General features: G+C 38.4%; 2 protein-coding genes across 9 annotated transcripts in view; one reads left to right on the plus strand and one right to left on the minus strand.

Annotated features, from left to right (window-relative positions):
- SPIRE1 (spire type actin nucleation factor 1) overlaps positions 1-27,356 on the plus strand; it is a 206,210-nt gene that overhangs the window by 149,349 nt on the left and 29,505 nt on the right. For 5 of the 6 annotated variants that reach the window (XM_082668138.1, XM_082668140.1, XM_082668142.1 and 2 more), the window contains 5 exons: positions 7,224-7,301; positions 10,969-11,133; positions 17,795-17,881; positions 19,061-19,190; positions 23,324-23,365. In XM_082668138.1, the coding sequence (XP_082524264.1) occupies positions 7,224-7,301; positions 10,969-11,133; positions 17,795-17,881; positions 19,061-19,190; positions 23,324-23,365 (502 nt within the window). The remainder of the gene's footprint in view (positions 1-7,223; positions 7,302-10,968; positions 11,134-17,794; positions 17,882-19,060; positions 19,191-23,323; positions 23,366-27,356) is intronic. The other variant, XM_082668139.1, reaches the window with a different exon arrangement.
- Positions 22,610-27,356, minus strand: part of PRELID3A (PRELI domain containing 3A) — a 107,943-nt gene continuing 103,196 nt past the window's right edge. For 2 of the 3 annotated variants that reach the window (XM_082668145.1, XM_082668144.1), the window contains exon 7: positions 22,610-22,821. In XM_082668145.1, the coding sequence (XP_082524271.1) occupies positions 22,743-22,821 (79 nt within the window). In that variant the 3' untranslated portion in view covers positions 22,610-22,742. The remainder of the gene's footprint in view (positions 22,822-27,356) is intronic. The other variant, XM_082668147.1, reaches the window with a different exon arrangement.

The following is a 27,356-nucleotide window of genomic DNA, read 5'->3' on the forward strand; positions in this document are numbered from 1 at the left end:
CTTTATTTTAAACCTCACCAGTCACATTCTTCTGATTGGTTAAATCTTACCCTAAATTTAATAAAACCCCGTAATGGAAGGATGATTTCTAGGTGCCCAGATTAGAGCCAGTCTATCTTTTTAGCTGCTAGTATTTGACCATATATTGAAATTATGGGCTAAGAAGGTGAGTGGGAAAGCAGCATGGTTCATTATGAATTTTCAAAAGATTATATGAGTAATTTTACACTATATAATCAGAATGATTGCTGTAATAGTTTATTAAGTGATTTACATATATTATTTCAATTAGCCCTATAAAAGAATCATAATTTTGTGATGAAATCTTTGAGCTCAGTTAATCTTAAACAAGATAGTGCTAAAATATTTTACTTAAAATGGAATACTATATATGTATATATAAAGTATCTTCTGTTGCCACAGGGGGAAAACAGTGTTTTTGGAATTGATTAGGCAGTTATGGAATTGTCTTTTGTCTGTTGTTTAAAATCAGATGACCACATTTTATAACCTGTAATTGGTTGAAAAAAATCAAATGTAACTATTTCCCACCCAGTATCTCACAGCCAGTATAACCAAGTCCACCTACATCATAGTGCCATTGCCAGTTACGCTGACTCCTAAGACGTCTGCTGTGACATGACTTGAGACTGTTCTCTGCTTTAATGCACGCACAAAGATAAAGCCACAAGACCTATCTCATTCACATGTTGAAGTATATTTTAATTAGCTTTCTCATACTCCTGGCCTCTCCCTCCCATGTTTGCTCCCTACACCTCCAGTAATAAAACTGCGATGACATTTAAGTTAACTGGAAATTTCTCCCTAGAGCCAGAACGGATTTCCAGTCCTCCAAGGGGTGAACATATTTTTTGAAAGAAAGAATCTACCACCAGCTGTTTGTTTAAGGTTGCTATTGTGTTCATTTTAATTAAATCATCTATTATTTGTAACTTTTTTAGAGTCCTTGTCAAAGTCTATCTTTTTTCTATTTGATTTATTTTGTGAATGTTAGTAAATGTGCAGAACACTCATCTCATCAGCAATAGTGAAATTACCCTCTCTGCCCCTAGGTTTCTTTGGGTTTGTCACTACTCGCCCTGTTAAAATGCTTCAGAAGAATCTTTTATGTAGAAGATCATGTCAGAACTCAGTTATAGACTTTTCAGGTCCTGTGACTTTTTGAACTTAATTAACTTTATTTTAACAAATAAAAAAACTCACATGGTTCAAGCTCCAGGAGTCCAGAAATAGTGCAAGAAGCTGCACTCTTCTCCCTCTGTCTCCTAGCTGCACAGTCTCTCCCACCGGCAACAAATACTGTTAATTTCTTCTTTGTCCTTACACAGATGATTTATGTATAACTAACAGAAAAATATCAATATTTTTTCTTCCTTTTTCATGCTGTTCTGAACCTTCCTTTTTTCATTTAATAATAAATCTTGTAGATCATTTTATATCAGCGCATAGTGTTTACATCTCTTGTGTCTCCGTGATGTTCTGTTGTGTGGATAGACTGTAATTGATTTAATATGTCCTCTATTGACAACTAATAAGTCTCTTCCAATTTTTTGCTCTTTATAAACAATGCTGCAATGGATAGTTTTTAACCTGTTTTTTGTGGGTGTGATTGTATATATATAAGACAAATTCCTAAAAGTAGAATTACTGGGTCAAAGAAATTGTGCATTTATAATTTTCATAAAATTTATGAGATTGTCCTCCATTGAGGTTTACCAATTGATACTCTCCTTGGAAATGTGTAAGAGTGTCTGTTTTTCTACATCTTCATAATGTGTTTTTCTAAGTGATAAGTGAAAATTTATATCTCATAGTTTTAGTTTACATTTTCCTTACAATGAATGAACTCCATTTTTCTAATGGAGTATTGGTCTTATTTGTATTTATTCATTAAGAAAATAGCTTTTTGTGATATAATTTGTAAATAGTCTGTCTGATATTTTAATGATTGTTTTATAATGATCATCACTGCATTTCTGTAGGTGTGAACAGTTAATGAGTATAAAAACCGAAAGGGCAGATAGATGTCTTTAGGGAGATACTGTGAGTCCAGCTACTTGGGGCAGAGACAGGCATTAAACACTCAGCCAGTGAGTGTGTGTATGTGTGTGTGTGTGTGTGTGTGTGTGTCTGTCTGTCTGTCTGTCTACAAAAATATTGGGAGAATGGAGGAACAGTGTTCCTTTCCTGGAACCTAGAAATGCATTTCCTTCATTTTGACGACTTCATCTATACTTTTTCTGATTTCTGCAGTGAACCGTATAAATTCAAATTGAGCTTTACAGAATATCAACTTACAGTTTAGTATCTTAACGTTTTACATTTTTCATTAAGTAAAATGCTCTTTCTCTCGAGAGAAATGTCTTCTCCCTCTTCGACCCCTCTGGGAGAAGGAGCATGTTACATCTTTAAGATAGTGCCATAAAGGTTGATGAAAATATAAATCATATTCTTTAGTAATTATCCATTAGCTCTTTATATGCATGGGAGACTTCCATTTATCACAAGAATTGCTGTAATTGGGGGCTTTTTTGTGCTCTAATTTCCAAAATATTAATTTGGAAGTCCTTTTTCTTTTCTGTGGTAAAAGTATCTGAATTAGGAAGGACATCATGGCTCTTACTCTGTGAGGCTAATATACATGTTCTGTTTATTATAGGCAATATTTATATTAGTGACTTTGTCACTTGTGAGATATATTTAATGGTCTCTATGAAAGTAATTTCTTTAAAAGTATATTAGCATATTTTAACTGAGTTAAAAAAAGGTTTTTTTCAAGGAATTATTGAAACATTCATTTTTACACATTTAAAAGTTTCTAGCTGAAAACACGTACCCATTGTACAGGGGAATACCATTAAATAACAAATAGTTCTAAATGGTTAACAATATGGAGGAAAAGGGTGATCATTAAAATGCTGTTATTAAAATATTATGTTAATACATGAATACATTGTCAGTAAGGGTGGTGGTTGAATCTATGCAAATACATTAACATTACTCTGAGTATTTGATATACTTGTGATTCATGGAGTAGATTTTATTTATTTATTTTTTAAGATTCTGGGAACTAAAGATGTTGGCAAAGAGCAGTTGTAATTGCTAGCTTGAGAATGGTTGTGTCAGAAATGGGGAGAGTTAATTGCCGTGTGGATGCTCTCAGTTAGGACTTTCTCACCCTATTCCAAGCACAGGTTGGCATCTCTTCTTACATTTGTACAAGCAAAAAAAAAAAAACTTATTCAGAAGCTAGAATATAACTGACAGAAGCTTGTCTCTAAAACTATAAAAATCTGTAATTTACTTTCAAATAACTCATTTCTGTTGCTGCTAATGAGAAAACCTGAGATTCTTCATTGAATATTTGTTCAAGCTTGTTCAATTATAGTATTTACAGATTCTCAGCTATTTTATACTGATTTATTGATGATTCAGGATTTTTTACTTCACGAAGAGGCTAAAGAGAGGTCTCATTTGTTAAAAGATAAAATGTTTTAAAAAAAAGAATAATGTTTTTGTGATAGAGTGGAAGTGTTCACAATCAAATCTTCATAGATATTCATTGGCTTATAGTAACTAATAACTACTAAATAAATGCTAAATAACTAATATCTACTAATCTGCTTAATATGAACCAGGCCACATGCTATATGTCTTTTGTATAATTTTACGTAATGTTAACAAAATTGAAAAGGTATTTATTGGCAGCTGCATTTTACAGGTGAGAAAATCAACCTGAAGACTAGAGCAGTTGTATAACTATCCAGAGTCACACAGCTAGGAAGTATCGAGCTACAATTAGTGCTACTTGCTGTTCAGAAAAATAAAGAAACATGAAATTCTCAGGCCATTCATTTAAATTATCGTCAGTATTATAGACAGCAGATAGTTTTTCTTAGCTGCAGGGAGTTAGGGATTTTGTCACAGCACAAGTAAAGATAGAGATGTCTAAAGTCTTAACAGTGAGACCATCCTGGCTACATTTTGTCAGGGATGTGTCCGAGAACAGTAACAGTTAAGGTTGGGTGGAAAAAGGGCCATATGCTTCTCGTACTCTTCCACCAGACCACCCCTAAGACATAGAAGCGTGAACCCATATTTTTGGACTAAAGGGGACATGTTAAATCATAATTCTTTCCATTGCAAGTGACAGAAATCCACTCAAATTAGCATGGGTGGAAGGGGGAGGAATTTATTGACTCCCTTAATTGGGAATATAAGGGCACAGCTGGCTTTAGGCACAGATGGATCCAGTATCTGAAACTGGCTTTCTCTCTCTCTCAACATCCCCAGGACAGGCTTTAACTAAAAGAGTTCCCCAGAAGTACTTATAGGCACCCCAGTTTGAGGGGCACAACAGAGACACTGAGAACCCGTCATGGGGGATTGAGAAGATAAACCAAATGAGGAAGAAGCTGAAGCAGAAAGAACAATTCAGAGACCTACTGTAATCACCTTTTTGGTAGTAGCAGTAGGATTCAAGGAAAAAAGATAAAGATTTCATCTTGCCAAAGATCTCCCATCTTCTACTGTATCTGTACATTTGTCTTGCCTTCTCTTGTTTGGATCCTAAAAGGACCTAGAGACCATCGGAATTTTTAAAAACAACATAGGCTTGTAAAGATGAGTTTCTCCACTGTGTTTTCAGCTCTTTTCATTATCTTTTGGTTTATAGATCATTGGATAAACAATAAAGTGGTTGCTGTGGGATCAGCCTTTTTAGGTGATGGGAGAAATATGACAGAAAGATAAGATTTCTCCATCCCATCCTTCCAGGGGATTCTGAGTTTAGGGAAGAAAATACAGATTTTCCTCTGAATAATTTTCCTTTTGATTGAGCTTCCGCTTATTAAAGTTGACGTGATAAGAACTATTGAAGAGATTTAAGTGATTGAACGTTCTTGGTTGAAAGTATCTTAATTCACATATTCAACAAATATTTACTGAGCACCTACTAAGTGCAAGGCACTGTTCTAGAGATTTGAGGAGCCCAACAGTGAACAAAATAGACCAAAACTACTTCCCCATGGAAGCTTGGAATCTGTCAGGGAGAGGCAGACAGTGAACATATTAAGTAAATCATATGGACTGTTAGAGGCAGGATGGACTTTGGAGAAAGACGTAGACTAGGGGTTGCTCATGGCAGGGTGTGGGGCTTGGAATTTATATAGGGTGGTCAAGGTGGGCCCCATTGAGAAGGTAACCTTTGAGCAAGAATGAGAAGGATATATGGGAATTAGCTAAGTGGGCATCTGGGGTAAAGCTTTCTAGGGAGAGGGAGATGGGGACTTAGGTTCAGCTGTCATTGTTTGAGTGTTGCTGCTGATAAATAGATGACGTAGCCTGATAGAGTCTCAGGGTGCCCAGAGGCATTTCACCTCCTGAGTCTCTTTTCTTTCACCATTTTAATTGTTAAAAAACCTGGAAGAATCTTCTAGTCAATAGAGTAGTGTGTACTTTATTTTTTTTATATTTTATGTTATGTTATTTATTTTTTATCTTAGTTTAGTCGTGCCGCACGGCATGAGGGATCTTAAGTTCCCCAACCAGGGATCCAACCCGCGCCCCCTATAGAGGAAGCGCGGAGTCTTAACCACTGGACTGCCAGGGAAATCCCAAGTAGTATGTACTTTAATTCTTTTGGGAATGGAGCCTGGGTTGCAGTCATTAGAGGAACAAAATAACACCTGTGCTTCTCCTTTTCGGTCTCTTCCCCGCTCAGTTCTGATTTTGGTATTATGGCTTAAGTCATCAGAGATTTTTTTAAAGCTAACTAATAATCCCTAGCAAAAAATGAGGAATTTTGAATATCAGAGATAATGTAATACCAGTACCTCTGATATATCTTTTTTTTTTTTTTTTTTTGGTGGTACGCGGGCCTCTCACTGTTCTGGCCCCTCCCCTTGCGGAGCACAGGCTCCGGACGCGCAGTCCCAGCGGCCATGGCTCATGGGCCCAGCCACTCCGCGGCACGCGGGATCCTCCCAGACCAGGGCACGAACCCGCACCCCCCGCATCGGCAGGCGGACTCTCAACCACTGTGCCACCAGGGAAGCCCCCTGTGATATATCTTTAAAGTCAGAAAACTGAGAGTCCTGATTTAGTTAATAATGATTATTACTCAGATTTATTTTTTTTTTCGTTACGTGGGCCTCTCCCGTTGCGGAGCACAGGCTCCGGACGCACAGGCTCAGCGACCATGGCTCACGGGCCCAGCCACTCTGCGGCATGTGGGATCTTCCCGGACCGGGGCATGAACCCATGTCCCCTGCATCGGCAGGCGGACTCTCAACCACTGCGCCACCAGGGAAGCCCCTATTACTCAGATTTTGACATAATGTCACACCACCTATTAAGTACCCGTTATGTGCAAAGCTCAGGTACAAATCATAAATCCTATTCTTTTCCTTGTGTAATACCAATTCGTAAATGCTCATTTTGGCCAAGTTAAAGTAGAACGTTACCTGTCCGTTTTCTCACGGTTATTTAAGTGTCTGGATGCTACATTCCCAACATTCTGCTCATCGTGTGCTGTCCCTTCCATACGTCTTACCTCATGTCTGCTTCAGTCCTGCTCCATCACTCACCTTGTCTGAGGCCCTGGGGCACTTCCATGTGCTTCACTCCTGCTCTGTCACTCACCTTGGGGTACCCAAGACATATTAGTTAGTTTTTGTGAGCCTCAGTTTCTCCTGTAACATGGGTTGTGGTTGTGGTTAAATTGATGGTTGCCTGAAGGCTTAGCACTTAGCGTCCGGGGCAAGGCTGCTTCAGAGGTCCAGGCCAAATAAGATGGTGTTCGGATTAAGGGATTTACAGTGGAGATGAAAAGAAGAGGACTTAAGTAATAAAGAGAGAAAGTTACATCTGTGAGATTAATGATGGATTGAATGTGGGGGTTGATGGAGAAGGAAATGTCAGTACAGTTTAGAAGATGTGAATTAATATTGTGACTGAGGTTTAACCACAAGGCTTCAAAGGAAATTAGAATGAACAATCTCAGTCCATCCCTCTGCAGGACTGCATTTATTTTAATTTACTGAAATTGGCTGAAATTTACAGAGGAGTAGATTCTGTGCTATCTGCTTCAGTAACACTTCTGTATATATTTTATCTGAAGGTATCCGTTCGAAATTTTAATTTGAGAAGGTAGCTTAATGAAATTTTGTGCTTAAATGTTTTATTTGAATTTTAATTGGTAGAATCTGAAGAAGATTCAAGAAATGGAGAAGAGTAACGAATCTAACACAGACCTGGAGGAGCTGAAAAACGCTGACTGGGTGAGATAGCTGGGTATTCTCTGTGTTCTGTTTAGTGTTGAAGAAGTCGTGTCATGTTTTGTAAAATGGTCTATCTTAAGGACTGTTATGAAATGATATTATACCAATTTGAAAGCCTAACCTTACATTTGAGGAAATAGCTATTCCATTTTTTAAAAACTATCTAATTTTATTAGAACCACCCCAATGTCTCTGAGAATTTCAGTGTTTTAAAATATTGACCTTTCTAATTACATTAATACCTTAGCATCCTCTTATGTGGAAGTCAAAGTTTAAGCTCTGTTTCAGGATATAGTGAAACTATAGTGTAGTACATTCATTTATCCAATGAATAGTTACTGGATTAGGGCCCTGGGGATGCAGAATGAGTGATACGTTACAACGTTCTGCCCTGGTGAAACAGAAGACAGATTTCTAGAACAGATGATTGCAGTGTATTCATGTGACTCACTGACTGTCTACTATTTTTCCAACATGGTACTAGATCCATGTAGGAAGGCACATTTTAGGATTCTGACTTTTCATGTTAAGGATACTGGATAAATAATGACATTAAATGACGGAATCGGAGAAGATACAGATTTGGAGGATATGAACAAGTCGCCTTTGACCATGTTAGATTTCAATTGTCATATTCTTTTCTGACAGCTTTATTAAGGTGTAATCTACATACAACAAGCTGCACAGGTTTAAAAAGTACAGTTTGATAAGTTTGACATATACGCATACACATTCACACCTGTGAAACAAACCATCACCATAAGAAAACAGTGAGCCTGTCCATCACCCCACGTCTCCTCGTATTGCTTTGTAACCCTACTTCCTGCCTCCCTCCTCCCTAGTTTCCAGGCAACCAGTGATCTGCTTTCTGTCACTATAGATTAGCTTGCATTTTGTACACTTTTATGTAAATACAATCACATAGTATATACAAGGGTTTTTTTGGCTTCTTTTATTCAGCATAATTCTTTGGAGATTTCATCCATGTTGTTGCCTGTATCATAGTTTATACTTTTTATTGCTGAGAGGTATTCCATTGTATGTAAGTACCACAGTTTGTTTATCCATTCTTCTGTTGATGGTCATTTGGGTGTTTCCTGTTAGCAATATTCTTAATTTATGGACGATATCTTTCCTGAGATATTTGGAATGATATTAATCAGGAATGTTTAAGGGTAAAGTTAAAAAACAAGTAGGCTATATTGTCTTATAAGCTAGTATTGTCACTTTAGAATAATATTGATGATCAGTTTCCTTTGCATAGTGTTGCTCTAGGTGTATGTCATCTTGGTTAATAAATTTTTTTTTTAATTTATTTTTGGCTGCGTTGGGTCTTCGTTGCTGCACGCGGGCTTTCTCTAGTTGCGGCGAGTGGGGCCTACTCTTCATTGCGGTGCATGGGCCTCTCATTGCAGTGGCTTCTCTTGTTGCAGAGCACGGGCTCTAGGCACGCAGGCTTCAGTAGTTGTGACGTGAGGGCTTCAGTAGTTGTGATTCACGGGCTCTAGAGTGCAGGCTCAGTAGTTGTGGCACACGGGCTTAGTTGCTCCACGGCATGTGGGATCTTTCTGGACCAGAGCTCGAACCTGTGTCCCCTGCATTGGCAGGCGGATCCTTAACCACTGAGCCACCAGGGAAGCCCAGTTAATAAATTTTTAAATTTGTTTTCCAAGACATTGAAGCCAGGTAAATAACTCCAGGTGCTCAGAAGTTAGCAAATAGCTAGTATAAAGTTGAACCAAAAATTTAATTAACTGTCTTAAGGCAACCTCATCTAAAACAGTATGATCACTGACAAGAGACATACTATCTCCAAAGGGAGTTACATTTGCCTAGATCACCAGCTTCTTTTTCATAAGATCATGAAAGTGAACTACCTAGAAAGATTAGAATGAAATGAGGAAGGAATGAGTAATAGTATGAAGGAGAATTAGAATACGTTTAATGGCAGAATCTATACATCTCAGAATCTTTCTAGTGTAATAAGGGGTAAGTGATAAAATCTCTGGGAATACATACAGTGACAGTTGTCCATTATTTTATATAACTGGAACTTAGATTCTGAAAAGTCATTTGTAAAATTTTTGCCAACAATAATATAGAATGAACTGGCTATATAAAAGAGTCTGTTTGAATTTTTCTATAAATTATAGCAAAAGATTCTAATGTGAGTAATCATCACTAATTTATCTGTTTTGAGAATTCAAAGTTTCATATGTCAGGTTTTCTTAAAGCCAGAGGAGGTGAAGAGAAGAGACAGTATTTTAAAAATGAGATGGTATTTGAATTGGATCTTCAAGGAATGAGCAAGAGAAGTTGAGACGAGCATTCCCAAAGGAGAGATCTAAATATTTTAGGGATTTATATTAGGATAACTTTAATGGCAGAATCTAAGAACTTGTCTTAAATATTAATATTTTAGAAGATGTTCTGATGGCTATACCACAGTATTAAGTACCTCAAATCCTTTTGGGAATAAGAAATGGTATACAGTTTTTAAAAATCACAAATCATTTTTTGAGGACATTTTTGAGAAGTTTAATCAGTTATGTAGGCATTTCTTATGAAATATGTCACTTGATTTTTAATAAATATATTATGTAGCTATTGAGCCAGTTATTAATGTTTAACAACCTATAATATTTCAGTTAAATATCATATTGATTTTCTCTTTACTGAAGCCGAGAATATGATAGCTTATAGGGAGGAAAACAAAAAGGTTAAAGTATAATAATATTAACACATTTAATATATTTTAAATTATAATAAATATTTTACATATATTTCATTTTCTTGAAAGGCAGGCAGAGCAACTTGCTATTATTTGTAGATAAGAAAATTGATATTAAATAATTTGTGCAGAGATAGTAATAACATAAAAATTGTCATTTTTGAGCATTTTCTATGTGCAGAACACTGTACATCAGCTCTGATCATCTCAACAAGTTATAAAGTGCCATTTTCTTTTATTGATGAGGAAGCCAGGGTTCAGAAAGGGGAAGCAACTTGCTGGATGTCAAATAGCAGTAGATGGCTGTATCAGTTAGCTGTGGTCACAGTAATGCTGCGTAACTAAACACTACAAAATACCACGGCATAAAGTGGTAGCATTTACTCAGCTCATGAGTCTGCAGATCAGAGTGGTGGCTCTACTCTGTGCATCGTCCTTCTCCTGGATAATCCTGCCAGTGTGCTTCGTGCCAACCCAAGCGTGATGTTCTCATGGTAGTAACAGGAGCAGAGTGACAAGCCATTGTGCATTTGTTGTTGAAGTCTTTGGTCATGTCATATCCACTAAAATTCCAGTGGCCAAGGAAGTAATAGAGCCAAACCCAAAGTCTAGTGTGAGAAACACACACCTCTTCAGTGAGCAAAGCCACCTGATAGGTGGAGCATGAGGGCCTGAGGAACTGAGGCCATGGATGCAGGTAGCACAGGGGGTGAATTAGGGTTTTATCCAGGTGTCCCCACAGTTAGAGCTGGTGGATTCTCTGCTGGCATCCAACCTGCTTTTTAGTACCCTAAAATCTAATTTTTTAAATCGTTTCTCTTTGGTTTGCTTGGTTGTTTGTAATCCAAGCTCTTAATATTTTCTTTACGACTATAGCTCTTTAGAGGAAACTAGTAAATTTATTTATGGATTTCTCTCCACCCTTGGCTCTTCCAGGCTCGATTCTGGGTGCAGGTGATGAGGGATTTGCGGAATGGAGTAAAACTCAAGAAGGTCCAAGAGCGGCAGTACAACCCTCTGCCCATTGAATATCAGCTCACCCCTTATGAGATGCTAATGGATGACATTCGATCCAAAAGATACACTTTGCGAAAAGTGATGGTAAGTAGCAAAGAAAACTGTCAATGGACTCAAATGGTTGTTTTTTGGTAATCTTATTTGTTGAAAATGTTCTTCTCAATATGGAAAAGATGGAAAATGCAGTAAGCTCACAGAAAAGTTACAAATGTGTAATTCCACAACCCATGGCTTTAAATTTCTGTCTACTGTCCTTTTCTTTAAGCCTGAACAACTCCCTTTAGGGCAGGGTTACTAGTGATGAACCCCCTTAGTGTTTGTTTGCCTGGGAATGTCTTAATTTCTTCTTCTTCTTTTTTTTTTTTTGTGGTACACGGGCCTCTCACTGTTGTGGCCTCTCCCGTTGCAGAGCACAGGCTCCAGACACTTAGGCTCAGCGGCCATGGCTCACGGGCCTAGCTGCTCTGCGGCATGTGGGATCTTCCCGGACTGGGGCACGAACCCGTGTCCCCTGCATTGGCAGGCAGACTCTCAACCACTGCGCCACCAGGGAAGCCCTCTTCTTCATTTTTGAAGCAGAGTTTTTCTGGGTACAGAATTATTGGTTGACAGTGTTTTTTTCTGACTTTAAACTTAGCTCACTGCCTTTTGGCCTTTATGGTTTCTAGTGAGAGATCACCTGTTCATCTAATTGAGGATCCCTTGTATGTGATAGTCACTTCTTGCTGCTTTCAATATTTTTCTCTCAACGACTTGACTATAATGTGTTCTGTTGTGGCTCTCTTGGAGTTTATTGCTTGGAGTTTATAGAGCTTCTTGGATGAGTAGATTTGTATTGTTATCAAATTTTGGAAGTTTTTAGCCATTAGTTCTTCACATTTTCTTTGTCCTTTCTTGTCTTTCCAGTCCCTCTGGGACTCCTGTTATGTGCATGTTTATACAGTTTGGAGGTTGTGAGTAGTAAGTAAAGAAGAACATGTTACTACTCTGTGGTACCCATTATTGTTTTCCTTTCTTCTGTCTTTCTTTGTCTGGCTAATTCCATGCAGTTCACTTGGATACGTTTATACTGAGCCTCTGTGCAGGGGACTAGGCAGATGGCAGTTCTAGTGGTGATTGGTTTTGTGTGGGGGAAGTTTTCAAGTTTTAGTCTAACAGGCTAAGATTTTGATTAGTTCCTTGTTATGTATATATGTGCCTGATAAATGACAGTGGAAATTCAGCTGCTCAATTTTTTTTTTTTTTTTTTTTTGGCGGTACGCAGGCCTCTCACTACTGTGGCCACACAGGCTCAGCAGCCATGGCTCACGGGCCCAGCCGCTCCGCGGCATGTGGGATCTTCCTGGACCGGGGCACGAACCCGTGTCCCCTGCATCGGCAGGCGGACGCTCAACCACTGCGCCACCAGGGAAGCCCCAGCTACTCATATTTAATCATTCAAAAACTGGATATATTTAAAAAAAATTTTTACTTTTATCAATATAATGCCACTTCCTAATTTCTTTAAAAAAAATTTTGTTGTAAAGAGTAAACACAATGGATTTTCACACATAGTCTATCTGTATCTGAAGCGGTATGCCAAGATGTTCTTAATTTATTCCTCAGGTTTAAACTACATAACTATTACCATAGTAATCCACTGTTTTTTGTATATTTGTGATGCTCATGATGGGAATTGAATGGCTTAGCCATATGTGATTATATTTAGAACATTAAGTTATAGAAGTACAAAACATTTCAATGGAATTTTTTCAAAATGTTTTGGTAAAATGCTTTAATTCTAACAGAGAACTTCAGATAACTCACCTTTAAAAATAAAGATGTAGATCGTCGGCCGCCGTCAGCCGACTGCCAGCAGTCGAGGAGCGGAAGCCGCTTTCCTGAAGCGGGCTTGGGTGCTCCAGAGCCCGGCCGGCTGCTCCAGAGCCCGGCCGGCTGTTGAACTGCCTCTTCCGGCAGCTGTGGCAACGGCTAGGCGCGGGGCGTGGGCGACCCAAGGACTGTGTAACTGGGCAGGCGCCCCGAACAGGCAACCCCACCGAGGGAGGTGGCCATGGCAGTTGCACTCGGGCACCCCGCGCCATGCCCGTGTGGTGCTGTCGCTGCTCCCTGGCCGGTCATTTCAGAAATTGATGAGCAGATCCTAAAAGTCACATGGAATTACAAGGAACCCAGAATAGCCAAGACAATCTTGAAAAAAGAACGAAGTTGGAGGATTCACACTTCCTAATTTTACAACTTACTACAAAGAAACTGTAATCAAGACAGTGTGATGTTGGCATAAAGATAAACATAGATCAGTGGAATAGAATTGAGAGTCCAGAAATAATTGCCTTCATTTGTTGTCAGTTGATTTCTATGGGATCCCAAGACAAAAGGGAAATATCAGTCTTTTCAACAAATGATGCCAGGACAGATGGATATTCACAAGCAGAAGAATGAAGTTGGACTGCTACCTCATACTATATATAAAAGTTAACTCAAAATGGATGAAAGACCTAAATTTAAGAACTAGAACTATAAAACTCATAGAAGAAAACAGGTTTGTGATCTTAGATTAGGCAGTGCTTTCTTAGATATGACACCAAAAGTACAGCAACAAAAGAAAAAAATAAATTGGACTTGATCGAAAATTAAAACTTTTGTGATTTAAAAGACAATATAAAGGAAGTGAAGACAACCCACAAAATGGGAGAAAATATTTACAAATCATATATCCAAAAAGGGACTTGTATCCAGGACATATAAAGAATATTTTAAACTCAACAATAAAAAAGACAACCCAGTTGGAAAGTGGGCAAATAATTTGAATTATTCTCTGAAGAAGATATGGCCAATAAGCACATGAAAAGATGCTTAACATTATTAGTCATTAGGGAAATGCTAATCAAAACTGCAGTGAGATGCTACTTTACACCTACTAGAGTGGCTAAAATAAAAAACACAAGAAATAACATGCTGGTGAGGATGTGGAGACATTGGAACCCTCATAGCACTGATGGAAATGTAAGATGGTGCACACTTGGGGAAATAGTTTGCTAATTCTTCAAGGTGTTAAACATAGAGTTTACGGCCCAGCCATTACATGCACTCCTAAGAGAAATGAAAACATTTGTCCACACAAAAATTTATGTATGAATGTTCATAGCATATTTATAATAGCCAAAAAGTAGAAACCATCCAAATGTTTATCAGCTCATGAGTGGGTAATATACAATGGAATATTATTCAGGCATAAAAAGGAATGAAGTACCAATACATCCTACCACCTGCATGAACCTTGAAAACATGCTAAGTGGAAGAAGCCAGACACAAAAGGCTACATAATGTATGAGGGGTTCCATTTATTTGAAATTTCCAGAGTAGGCACATCAGTAAGACAGTAGATTAGTGGCTGCCAATGGCTGTGGGGAGGGAAGAATGAGGAATGAGTGCTAATGGGTGCAGCATATACTTTTGGGGTGATAAAATTTCTCTGAAGTTATTGGTAGTGATTGCAAAACCTTGTGACTACTTAGAACCCTGAATTGTACACTTTAAAAGGGTGAATTTTGGACTTCTCTGGCAGTCCAGTGGTTAAGACTCCGTGCTTCCACTACAGGGGGTGTGGGTTCAATCCCTGTCAGGAAACTAAGATCCCACATGCCGAGTGGTGCCGCCAAAAAAAAATAAATAAAGGGGTGAATTTTATATGTGAATTATATCTCATTAAAGGTCTTTTTTTTTTTAAAACATTACCAAGTTCTCTCTATTTATTTACCTTGGTCTAAAGCCTGATCAGATGATCTGTTGTTTTTCTGATGTTTTTGAGCTCTTGAAAACTTTGTCTTTCTTTGATTAATAGAAGCCTAACAGAGGAGGCATTTTATTTCTAATTGTCTTAACCTCTTTTTTCTTAAGTATAAACCAATTATTTGAGAAGACTAGTCCAGTGTAATGAAAGATCCTTGTAAAATGTATAGTCAGAGGGTTGGTGGTGGTGGGATGAATTGGGAGATTGGGATTGACATATATGATTGGGAGATTGGGATTGACTAATATATATAAAATAGATAACTAATAAGAACCTGCTGTACAAAAATAAATAAATAAAATTGAAAAGAAAAATAAAGATGTAGAAACTTAAACATTTTTTATAGAGAAGTTATTTGTTTAAGGCATTGTGGCTCAAAAGTAAGATCAAGTTCTATAACTGGTCTCATTTACTTATGGGCCTACTATTTGTGTTCATCTAGAAATCATTTATTGTTGCAGCTTCAGAGAGCTTGTTTCAGGGTGTGTTCTGTATTTATATTAAAAAAAAAGTAATTTCACTGACCCAGCAGCAGAATGGAATTTGCTGTTACTTTTCCTCCTGCTAGTAAGGACTTTGACTGACTGACTCACATCAATACTGGCCTGCAGCTCCCTCATGAGCACTGACACACATTTTGTAATTGGGATCCAGGATCCAGTTTCTGACTAGTGAGGAAACTGATGTTAACGTGCTTGTTTGGGGAATGGAACTCACAACCTTGGCCTTATTGACTCCATTACCTCACTCAACCCTGCTGTTGTGATGGAAAGAACATTAAAATAAAAGTATACGAAAAATAGCTAGAAAGAGGGCTTCCCTGTTTGCTCAGTGGTTAAGAATCTGCCTGCCAATGCAGGGGACACGGGTTCGAGCCCTGGTCCAGGAAGATCCTACATGCTGCGGAGCAGCTAAGCCTGTGTGCCACAACTACCGAGCCTGTGTGCTAGAGCCCGTGAGCCACAACTACTGAGCCCGCTCTCCACAACTACTCAGCCTGCGCACCTACGGCCCGTGCTCCACAACATGAGAAGCCCGTGCACCACAACGAAGAGTAGCCCCTGCTCACCGTAGCTAGAGGAAGCCTGAGCGCAGCAATGAAGACCCAGTGCAGCCAAAAATAAAATTGAAAAATAAATTAATTTTAAAAAATGCCAATTAAAAAAAATTAGCTAGAAAGATATGTGTTACCCTGTTCAGGAGTAGAATAGAAAGGTCTGATTAAGTTGTTCATACAATAAGGATTTTTTAAAAAGTCTTGTGTAACATGAAGTCCATGGGTGAAGAGTGGTGCCACGGTAGGCCCCCAACTCTGCTGCTTGGGTACACACACTCCTTAAATCAAGTACTAGTGGTCACAAGCGTGGCTCAGCTCAGGCAGCTTTCACTCCTAACTCTAACCTTAGGGCTGTCCTGTCCTCACTCAGGACTGGGGGGCGGGAGGCACAGGGAAAAGGGGAGTGGATGATGTCAGCAGGCTTGTCACACACCCTGAGTGGTCGCATTTGTGGGAGGCAGCCACTGGGCCTGGGAGCAGCAGTTCAGGTTCTTTTTTTTTTTTTAAATTAACTTCATTTCTCAGGTGACACAAAATAGTGACATTGACAAAAGGATCAAAACTCATACAGCTGCAATAAAAAATTAATAACCAATTGATTAATGATCCTGAGCAATTAAAACAGTAATTAAGATTGGGAAGTACATAACAAAACTGTCCATGCCCTGAAGTCTTCCAATTCAGATAAGAAAATACTTTTAAAAAGTTTGACCAAATTTTACAATAAGTCTAAAATTGGGCATGACATTTCAATAACAAATTGTGAAGCTTAAAGAAACCTTTCTAACCTATCAAAATTAAAAAAATATCAACTATTGGTGCTAGAGGAATAAACAAATTATCTTTTTTCTCTCCAATAAAATTGATAACATAAAATTATTAAAATATGACAAGATAAAGAGTAGGTCACCAAAGTAGAGTGAAAAAGTATTATAGAGGTTTTTCGGGCAGTTCATAATAAAAATAGTATGCTGATTTTCTGGATTTTGAGAAGTTTAAGGTATTCATCAGTTTTTTAAATTTGTAATTTGTTAACATTTCTTTTTTCATCTATCTTTTATGAGAATAATGACAGAAAGTGCCTAGCAGTTCTGTTTTTTCATATGAGGTTGGGAAATAAGTATGACTTATGGTCACCACAACTGTGCCTTCTGAGTGGTCAGAATGTGAGTTTAGGTGGGGGGTTTTTGGTGGGTTTTTCTTAAATTTCTTAATATTTTTGTAACCTGTTTCTTTAAAAAGAGAGGATGTTAGGGCAAGAGTCAGAGTCAGACCAGGCCCCTGCCAGGCTCTTCTGCTCACCGACCCTGTGAAGGGGGCAGACACCACCTCGATCTGAGCCTCAGCTTTGTCTAAGAATGTGAACCATGTCCCCACTCCTTCCCATTACCAAGATTTTGTACAAGGATGAAAATAAGAGGTAAAAGACTTTTTGTTGTTGTTGTTTTGGCTGCGCCACCTGGCACGTGAGATCCCAGCTCCCTGACCAGGGACCGAACCCGCACCCCCTGCAGCGGAAGCACAGAGTCTTAACCACTGGACCACCAGGGAAGTCCCAAAGACACTTGAAATTATATAGTAATTAAGCGTAGTATTATTTTTTCCATTCACATTCATAATTGTAGAAACTTTTTGTTGGAAGGATGCATCTTATATATAATTTCCCCAAATGTAGAACTAAAGTGGACGTGGAGTTTCTTCAATTCTGCATAGTTATTTTTGCTCTGAATCATTCAGCCATTTACTCTCCATTTTTATTGATTTGAAATGCATCCTTGGTGGAGCCAGATTCCACTTCAGTAATTTTGAAGTGACATATGTTGACATATGTACCCAGAAACTTATAATGATAAACCTGTAGTCACATGAATCTTCTACTTTTTGTCTCCTTTCAGGTGAATGGTGATATTCCCCCTCGGTTAAAAAAAAGTGCTCATGAAATCATCCTGGACTTCATCAGATCAAGACCTCCTTTAAATCCAGTATGTAATTTGACATATTCCCCTTGTTTGGAGAGCACATAATGAAGTATTCTCCTCTAGCCTATGACCTCTAGAACTCAGCTCTTAAAGGAGTATTTACACTGAGCTTTCATTCTCAGAATTATGAAGCCCAACTGTAAATTACATTCTTAATTCACAAAAAAGTACTTAAAATTATTCAATACAGGCTGTCTTAGGATATTTTAACTCAAACAACCTGAGTTATGGTGCAAAATCTGGCCAAATACCTCCTAGAATAACAGCTGAATATAATTCCAAGTAGTTCCTGGTGTGGGCTGCCCTCCCTGTTTACTTTATGGTACAAACACTTCACCTTGATTAAATTGTCGTTTTGATACTGTTTTACAGTAAATCCACCCTGCTGTACCTCCTCTTTTGTATTAATTATCTTCGTCTGTTGACGGGGTTCTTTCTAGTGACCATGGAATCAGGGTGTTCTGATCTGGTTTGAATGTTGGTTTGCGTTTCCTCTGTTCTACACTTACTTCCCCCCAGCTCCACAGCCAGTGCTCGCCAAGGCCTCTCAAACCCCATGTGTGTTCAGTAACTAGAACAGGAATGGTGTTTCTTTCTCAGTTTGTGAACATCTAAAACATAATTAATGATCCCTCTTATAAATCTTTTTAAAATAAGGGAAAGAGGCCACATAGGAAATAATTTTAAGAAGGCGGGTCCTGGTGGAGCAGAAAGAGCATGGAGTCAGATGGGCCCGGATTTGCACACTAGCTACACAACCTAGTGGCCACATGTCTCTGAGAGAGTTGATCAGCCTCCCTGAGCCTGTATTTCCTCAACTATAGAACGAAGATAATAATCTAAGAAGGTTGTGATGACTTACTTAAAAACATTACTTTCAAAAACAATAATCATAATAGGTAACGTACAGCTTACATTTCAATGGATTGCCTGTCACAGTAGCACGTAGGGAGCATGACTACAGCTGCAGCAAAGCTGACTCCTTAAAGTTACTTGAGCACATGTGACTGAACCACTGTGAAGTCCAGTAATCTCCCTATTGCTTGAAAATGGTCTTTTATCAAGCAGTGTTGCAATCAGTAAAATATAATTTCATAATGTACTGTATGAGTGGACTTCAGTAAAAATTATATAAGGAAAACTACCCAAGCAAGTCTCTATAGCCATTATATTTTTTCTAAGGCCTCAGCCAGAAAACTGAAGCCTACTCCACCGCGGCCACGGAGCCTCCATGAAAGGATCCTGGAAGAAATCAAAGCAGAAAGAAAGCTGCGGCCCGTGTCACCAGAGGAAACCAGACGCGGCAGGTTAGGTGAGTCCGGGGCATCACTGGAAGACAGCACAGCAGCCCAGTGAGAGACTGCCGTCTGCAGGGCCCTCTCTCACTCACACACACACACACACCCTCACGCTGGAAGTCTATACTTGAGGTTCATGGAATAGGAAATTATTGCCCCGTGATGCTGAGTGTAGGAGAGCACCGCGCTGCCTAGTGGACAGAGCTCTGCCAACCTCTAGGCTGTGGTTTTAGGACAGTCTCTTCACCTCTGTGAGCATTGATTTCTTCGTCAGCAGAAGGGGGATAAAAAGTCCTCTACACCTTCATTATGACTTTCATTTAAGAATTAAATAGGATCATGGTCAAAATACTTTATAAATTGTAATACATATACATGGATAAGTTATTAAGTTTTAGAAATATAAGTGATACATAGTTTTACTTCAGGTTTCTATTGTCTTAATTATGGTTTGAAGATATGGTATTATGTGATAAGAGACTCAATTATTACTGATATCACTTAACTTATTACTCACATTCCTTTATATTTATTATGTTTAATTTTTTTATAAGCACACATTGATTTTCATTTAGAGCAAAACCATATTATAAAATGTAAACATTTTTGTTGATGCAGCTGTCCTCCAATTTGTAAGATTAAAGATGCCCAAAGAATTCAGGGAAACAGTCTCGTGGTGCCTGAACAGGACAGGAGCCGACCCTGTGGCACTGTCTCCTGGTTCTCTCCTCTGACCTCTTCTGCCTCTTTCAAGCCCTGCTTAGTCGTCTGGTTTCTATCCCGGGCTCCCTCTCCCTGAGCAACCACATTCTCCTCCAGGGTTTGTTTCTGGTTTCCCCAGCTCCCGCCCTACAGCGCAGGTTTCTCTGAAAGTTTAGACCCACACGTGCAGCCGTCTGCTGAGCAGGGCCTCCTTGCCCCTCACGCACGACAAGCCCCGCAGCCAAGCAGTGACCTCGCCTGGTTTCTCCTCCAACTGTCTCCTCCTGGTTCCCCATCTCAGATCCCAGGACAGATTGCTCAGCATCACCTCTGGCTCTTACCCAACAGCCAAGCCCTGTGGGTTTTACTTCTAGGTCTCTCTAGTCCTCCCCTCTCTGACCCAGGCTCTCCTCTTCTCCGTCTGGTCAGTCACATCCACTTCAGCAGCTCTCCCTGCCTCCCATGACTCTCAGTCACTGCGTGCTGATGTTCTTTTGTTTGACTTTTGGCCATTCTGTCACACTGTGGCCTCCGTGGCAGCAGGGCCCACGTCTGTCTTGTTGGTTGTTATGTCCTGGTCTCCACTGCAGGGACAGTGATGAAAAGTACTCCCAGAGGTGTTGAAATAATAGCACATACCTTCCATGTACAGAGCTTCAGAGTGAGGGCAGGCTGTGTGAATTTATCTCTGTCTGATTTTTATGGCAGCAAGTGTTTCCCTTTAAAATGATGTTTAAAACAAATCCATATGAGCATTTACATAATAATGAGCCAGAACATATACATGACATAAATGGAGAGTTCTTATTCTGGGAGTCCTTGCATGAGCCTAAGGATGGTCTGTGAGTCCCTTGAAATATAACAAATTTGTATGTATTTCCTAAAGTGTATGTATGTGCATTTTCTGGAGAGGAGGTTCATAGCTTTGCTCAGGTTCCTAAAGGGTCCACAGCCTCAAAGAATAAGAACCACTATGGAAAAATAAGGAAATGGTGTTATAGGACGGCTGCTTAAGACCGGATTTTTAAAAATTATTGTACCTTGAGAAGGAATAATGGGGTAATAGAAAAGATTTCAACAAAATTATAAGGCAAAACAAATATATTACCATGAGAAAAGTAAGCTTCATGATTTTCAGGAGAAAAGAGGAGGGATTATAAACTCCAGTGGAAGCACCAACAGGACAGAGAAAGGAACAAGACAGACGTAACGTGCTTGTATGATTTGGATGATATTTGACATACAGTTCCTTCATTTTTCCAAGTGTTTATTAAACAGCCGTGTCAGCTGTTGGAGTAGAGAGATGAGCAGTCAGAGTCCCTGCCCACAGGCACTGACAGAGGAAAGGCTCGGGGCAGCAGGTACATGTTCCCCCTGCAGCGCCGACAGCAGCCCGTCAGGGGCATGGGGGTGGCCGGGGCTGAGCGTTCAGGAGACCAGCAGTCCTTGTGGGTGGCAACGGGACACCGCACGTTGCATAGAAGGGTCATCACATGCCCTTGTCATATACATATTCTTCTGTTTCATTTTCAACAAGTTAGATGCTAACTAGCAGGAAATCTACTTTAGAATAATTAAATATCAATTTTCTCTATAGTATATCTTATTTTATTTTAACCTTATGAATTGGTGTTTCACAACAACCAGAATTGAGCTGTTATTGAAAGTGATTGTTCTATGAGAATCTTACTTTTAAAATTGATCTTGCATCTTAATTGGAAAGTAAGAGATTTGGGCTCTTCTTTCTGCAGACCTACATTGGTTCTTACTATAAAGTTTCCCTTGGGGAGTTTGGGTAAAGTTGGCAGAATTATCTTGAAGAAAAGTTCCCTAAATAGCTTTAAAACCTTACCCCTCCATGTAATTGCAAGTAGAAACCCACTGTAGAAATTGGGGAAATGTTTAAAGAAGAACTGTTACCCGTAGTTTCACCAGCAGAGGCATGCGCTGTGATGGAGCTTGTGCGTCATGAGGTGGAGACCAGAGCTGTGTGCACAGTGTCTGATGTCCCCATGTAATGTTATGTGGGGCAGGAACATCTTCCCAGGTCGTTAAATATGCCCCACAGCATTATTTATAAGGACGTGATTACTAACACATGGCTAAGTTGTCTTTTACTCGCCTATTTCCCTATTGTTTTACAGGCTAGCTCCATTTTTTTCCTGTTAAGTCTGAAATTAGTATTCTTTTGCATCAGTCTTTGTTCATATCTTATCATTTTCTTTTTCCCAACACCTTTTCTAACACCTCATACTATGAGATTTGGGGTTGTAAATTGTTCCTTTAAAAACATCTGCCAAAAGCATATGGAGAGATACTTTCATTCTGTTAAATTTGGGTGTTAGAACTGTATGCGGGCTGCCTCGGAAACATGAGCTGGGGGGACATTGTGCCTGACAAGCCTGTGGACCTGCGGTTCTCTCCTCTTCTGACCACAGAGCCACCTGTCCTCCCTGACCTGGGGCATAGGATGGATGGGGCTACAGTGGAAATAGGTAATTCTCATTCTTATGAATACCCAAATTCATCAAACTTTGGTAATAACCTTTTTAAATCAGCTTTATTGAGATATAATTTACCTGCCATAAAATTCACCCATTTAAAATATACAATTCAGTGTTTTTTAGTATATGTAATAAAATTTTTAAAACAAATGATTTCAACAGGAAAGAAATAAGTTTATTCATAGGAGATTGTATTTATTTAACTTCTACTATGTGCTAAGCACTATTCTGAGCACCTTTTTTTGTATGGAATCATTTAATTTTTATAACAATCCCATGAAATAGGTACTATTATTCCCATTTTACAGATGAAGTAACTGAAGCACAGAGAGGTTAAGTAACTTGCCCGGAATCACACTGCTAGTAAGTGGCAGAGCTGAGGTTCAAACTCAGGCTCTCTGGCTCCTGAGGCCTTGCTTCAACTGCCAGGTTACACTGCCTGCAATAGAGAATTAGTGATACTTTGTGATGCTGGTAGTACCTGAATGAGATTTTTGATAAGATGTTTCACCTGTATGCAGAGAGCCACATTTTCATCCTGAAATTAATTATTTAAGAATACATTTGTTGTTAAATTTTAAAGATTTTGTATGTTCCATAAAATCATGTTTTAAAACATGGCTAGTTTTTTCTTTTGAACTCTTTTATATTTTAAAGTCCTGTACTATGATTCTAAAATGTTTGTATCTTTAACATGCTTTCATTTTTAACATGTTCTTTAAAAGTTGTTTTCTTTTATTGTTACTCCATTTCAAGTCTTAGTAATATAATTAAAACTAAGACTCATGGTTTTATTGTATTTCAGATTGTTATTTACTGCCTTCTGCCTTAAAGTGTGAAATGTGCCACCACAGGTCTTGAACCCTCCTCCCTTTTTCATCTTCCCTGTATATCCTAACAGCTGAATTATTTTCTTTTTATTGTTTGTTTTCTTTTTTCAGCAATGCGGCCACTTAGCATGTCTTACAGTTTTGACTTGTCAGGTAAAAAAAAAAGCACTTTCACACCTGACGTGGGTTTTGTGGTCTCTGTGAAATACATTTCATTCATCTGCTTGTTCAAACACGTCAAAAAAGAAAATTGAAAGGCTTCTTCTAAGCTGTGGTCAAATAAAACATTCTGTTTCTTTGAAAATAGTATACTTTAAAAAAATTAAAACTGTAATAAATCTGTTGCCTTGCAAGAGCCTGTGGAAGAACCGTGACACTTGTGGTCATGGAACACAGTGCCCACCCCACCCCCAATCTCATAAAGCAGCGGTCAGAGTCTAACAGAACTCTGCCTTCAGAGCATAGAAAACACTTTCAAGAAACAAAGTTTTGACACTTCTTACTCTCTAAAGCACTCAGTTATTCAGGTAGCTGAACTCAGAACTGTCAGCTGCTTCAGAGGACGACTGCTCCTCAGTTGAGGGCCAAGAGCTATCTGCGTACCCAGTGCTCCTGTGCGTAGGGCCTTGTCACGCTGGTTCTTTGTGTTGATTAAGAGTCTAAAAACACATGAGCGTTGTAATGGCTTTGGTTGTAAAATATAATCATATGTCCCGGGTTTGTAGGACACGTTTAGAGCCCTTGTAGGACACGTTTAGAGCCCTTTTGTTAAATAGACAGGGACTAATAGTGAAACAAGTAGCTATTAATGATTAAATTTGACCTGTAAAATCAGCCCCCCTTTTAAATTGAATTTTTAAATTATATATGAGCAAATTTGCAAAGCCAGCTTAGTCCCAATAAAATGTTTTGCACGTTAGAATTTTAGACTTTGGAAGCTGCTGTTTTGAATGCAAAATGAGATAAGATATTGGCACTAGTATTTCCTTCCAGAATTTTCTTTTACATGCCATGGAACTGTTGGCATATCTTACATACAAATTCATATTTAAAGAGCCAGAGAGTTCTAATATCATGTTCTGTCTGTGAATATTTACTGAGTGTCTTCCAACTGCTAAAATAGTTCCCAACTGCTTTTTGAATTTCTATGTATATTTGTAGTTCTCTTAGGCATGACTAATATTTGCACTTTCAAGAAACTCAGATAAATATGTTATAGTCTTCACTTACTACTTCTGACTGACCACTGAGGAGCTTTTTCTATTTTCTTTATCCATTTGACAATTTTTATTTTATCAACGATTTGCAGAGTAACTTTGTAAAAAAAAAAAAGCTTGGTCTGGAAAATAAACTCAGAAATGTTTGAGAACATGTGTGTTACTGCTAATCTCCAAAAGTTGGCAACACATACTAAGATCCATCTCTTCTAAATATCTACTAAAGATATTCCTCCCTGGCGGGCTCTCTGGGAGTGGCCGCTGCCTAAGCACACTGGCTGCTGTCTCCCGTGAAGTAGGCACAGGTGGCTGACCTGGATGGCGTGCATGCCCACACACATGTATGTAGGTGTGTTCGTGTCTTATAGGTTATATGATGGGTTCTTGTGTTGGGAAGAAAGCTCTTGGTGCTGAGCTTCTCGAAATAAAGGAGCAACAAAAATTTTTGATTTGCTTTCACTGCTTATCATTTGCCATAATTTATTTTGTACCTTAGTGTACTTTGCAATTTCCACACACTTCATTCTCGATTTCTTGTGTTTTCATTGTGTCATTTTGACTAACCAATTTAAATGTCCCAAATTATAAATGGAAAAGACTGATCTATTCTTCTAACCTAAATGCAAAGATCGGGATGCATTTCTTGTCTAAGTTGGGAAATTAGCTAACTAAGGAGTAAATATTTAAACGTGTAGTGTAGGTAATGCACGTAAGTGTAGAATAGGACACATTGAAGTATGTTCTGCTGCTCAGGTATGTTTTAGAAATATTAATTCTTAGTGGAAAATGTTAATCCAGTCAACATTAATTAAGGTAAGTATAATTTATTTTTCTGATGCAAATATTAAATATACAATCTTTATTTCAGCCATATTTCCTCCAACTAAATAAGGCAGCAGCCTGGGTGTATCTAACAGACATAATTATTACACTGTGTAATAATAGAAGTTATTACATAAGGTATTTAATATCATGGTTGTGTGTTTTAGATTCTGAACCTGAGGCATGTGACTTCTAAAGCTCTGTGTAGCATCTTAAATAGTTTGTTTACTTATAAATATCACCAGAAATTCTGTCTTATATAGAAGAAGTCTAAAGTCTTATCCAAGGGTTTGGTTTTCTCATCAGATACACTGAAGTGATAATGAGGATTCATTCATTTGAACAGAAAAGTATAAGTAATCAAACTACTTAAAAATATCTCTTAAAAGTGTGTTCAACTGGGGCTTTTACAAATATGCAGTATTAGATAAAATCACACACAATATTTAGTCTTACATACGGAGATCATCCTGAAGCCTGACTGGGACATAACATATTCTTCTATTAATTCCATTTATCCGAAAGCTTTGAATTGAATACTAGGTGTTTATTTCAGTAGTTTGAGTCAGTGAGCTCAAGTACAGTTACCAACCTCAGCAAAGTCTTCAGGCAATTAGAGAGCTATTGGGTAATTTCTCAGATCCCTTGCATTGAGAATGAACTTAGCTCATGGCAGCCACTGTCACTTAACAGTGTTCCCTAAACTTCAGTGCAGATCGCACCCTCATGATTTTACCAGACTTAAGTGCCACCAGTACTGTTCAAACTTTTTAAATCTACCATAAATGACTTTTAAAATTTTCTTAAGCAAAAACATCCATAAAATCATGTATCTGATATAGTAATTATATTTTTTCTGAAACATTAAATATATAACCATTAAAACTGTGTTAATGTTCCTCCACACACCACTGGTGACTTCACCCTTAAGGAAACTCTGGCTTGGACCTGTGAGACCCGCCTGGAGAAGCTCACTGTGTCTCCAGGCAGAGCCTCAGTTGGGTGTGGATAGTTGGACCAGTGGGAGATATGTGTGCTTTTTCTTGGAAGACTGGCTGCCGCTACTGCATGAACCTCTGGAGGAAGTGTGTAAAAAGTGTGTGCTATAGAATACGATTTTTCAAAAGATACTTCAAGACCATATTTAAACATTACCTTTTTTCTTGAATAGGAATTAATCAATTAGCCCAATCATTTCCTCCTTTGCTCTCTGGAAGACTTTTAAATTACGCTTGTAAGTGTGGCAGCCTACTGCTTTCTACACCTTATGAAAGGTTTATTTAAAGATTTTAACCTTTGTAATTTTGTAAAAACTTGCTGCTTTTGCCCTTTTGTCCCTTCAGCACACCCCATCCCCCAATCATATATTTGTTCTAGCTACTTAATACCTGGAGAGGTAGTAACAAAATTAACTCATGTGTTGTCAACACATTTGTTGTCAAGTTTTCTGTTAAACATTTTATGTAAAATGATAAATGATTTATGACAAGTCTGTCTTCTTCCTTTTTTCCTTTCCTCATTCCTTTCTTGCTCACTCAAACCCTTGTAGTTCACAAGGGCAGTTCTAGTTCTGGCCTTCTTGATATCTAAAAATATGCAGAAATTGTGAATATTAAGTTAGATATACATCATTTATAATAAATAACTCACATAATTCTTTTAAATAATGTCAAGGAAAGCTGTACTAGAACATACTTACATTCTGAATGTTATCTGGAAATCCACCTCTTCCACTTCAAGCATAAAACTATTACATGTTGGGGGGAGCTACTATAAATAGAACATTCTTGTATTTTATAGTTACTTCAGGTACAACGCTTCCCCCCACCCCCCACAAACAAGCATTAATCCTGATTTTTCAGTGCCCAGCATACCCTTTACCCCCAACCATGGGAGTTTCACAGACTGCTCCATGGGCAAAAACCAGGTTATGGGCTGGTCTGTGAGTTAAATCATTCAGGGACTGCTTTTTCTCACTTTTAAATACTCTAATTTAGTAGTTAGTTATTAAAATTATTAGTTATTGAAATACTGAAGAAAATTAGTTCCACTTGCATTGGAAGATTACAGGCTCCACTACAAAAAAAGGTGGCCTTTTAGAATCA

The sequence above is a fragment of the Grampus griseus genome (genome assembly GCF_964374135.1).
Source record: "Grampus griseus genome assembly, chromosome: 12".
Taxonomy (NCBI): domain Eukaryota; kingdom Metazoa; phylum Chordata; class Mammalia; order Artiodactyla; family Delphinidae; genus Grampus; species Grampus griseus.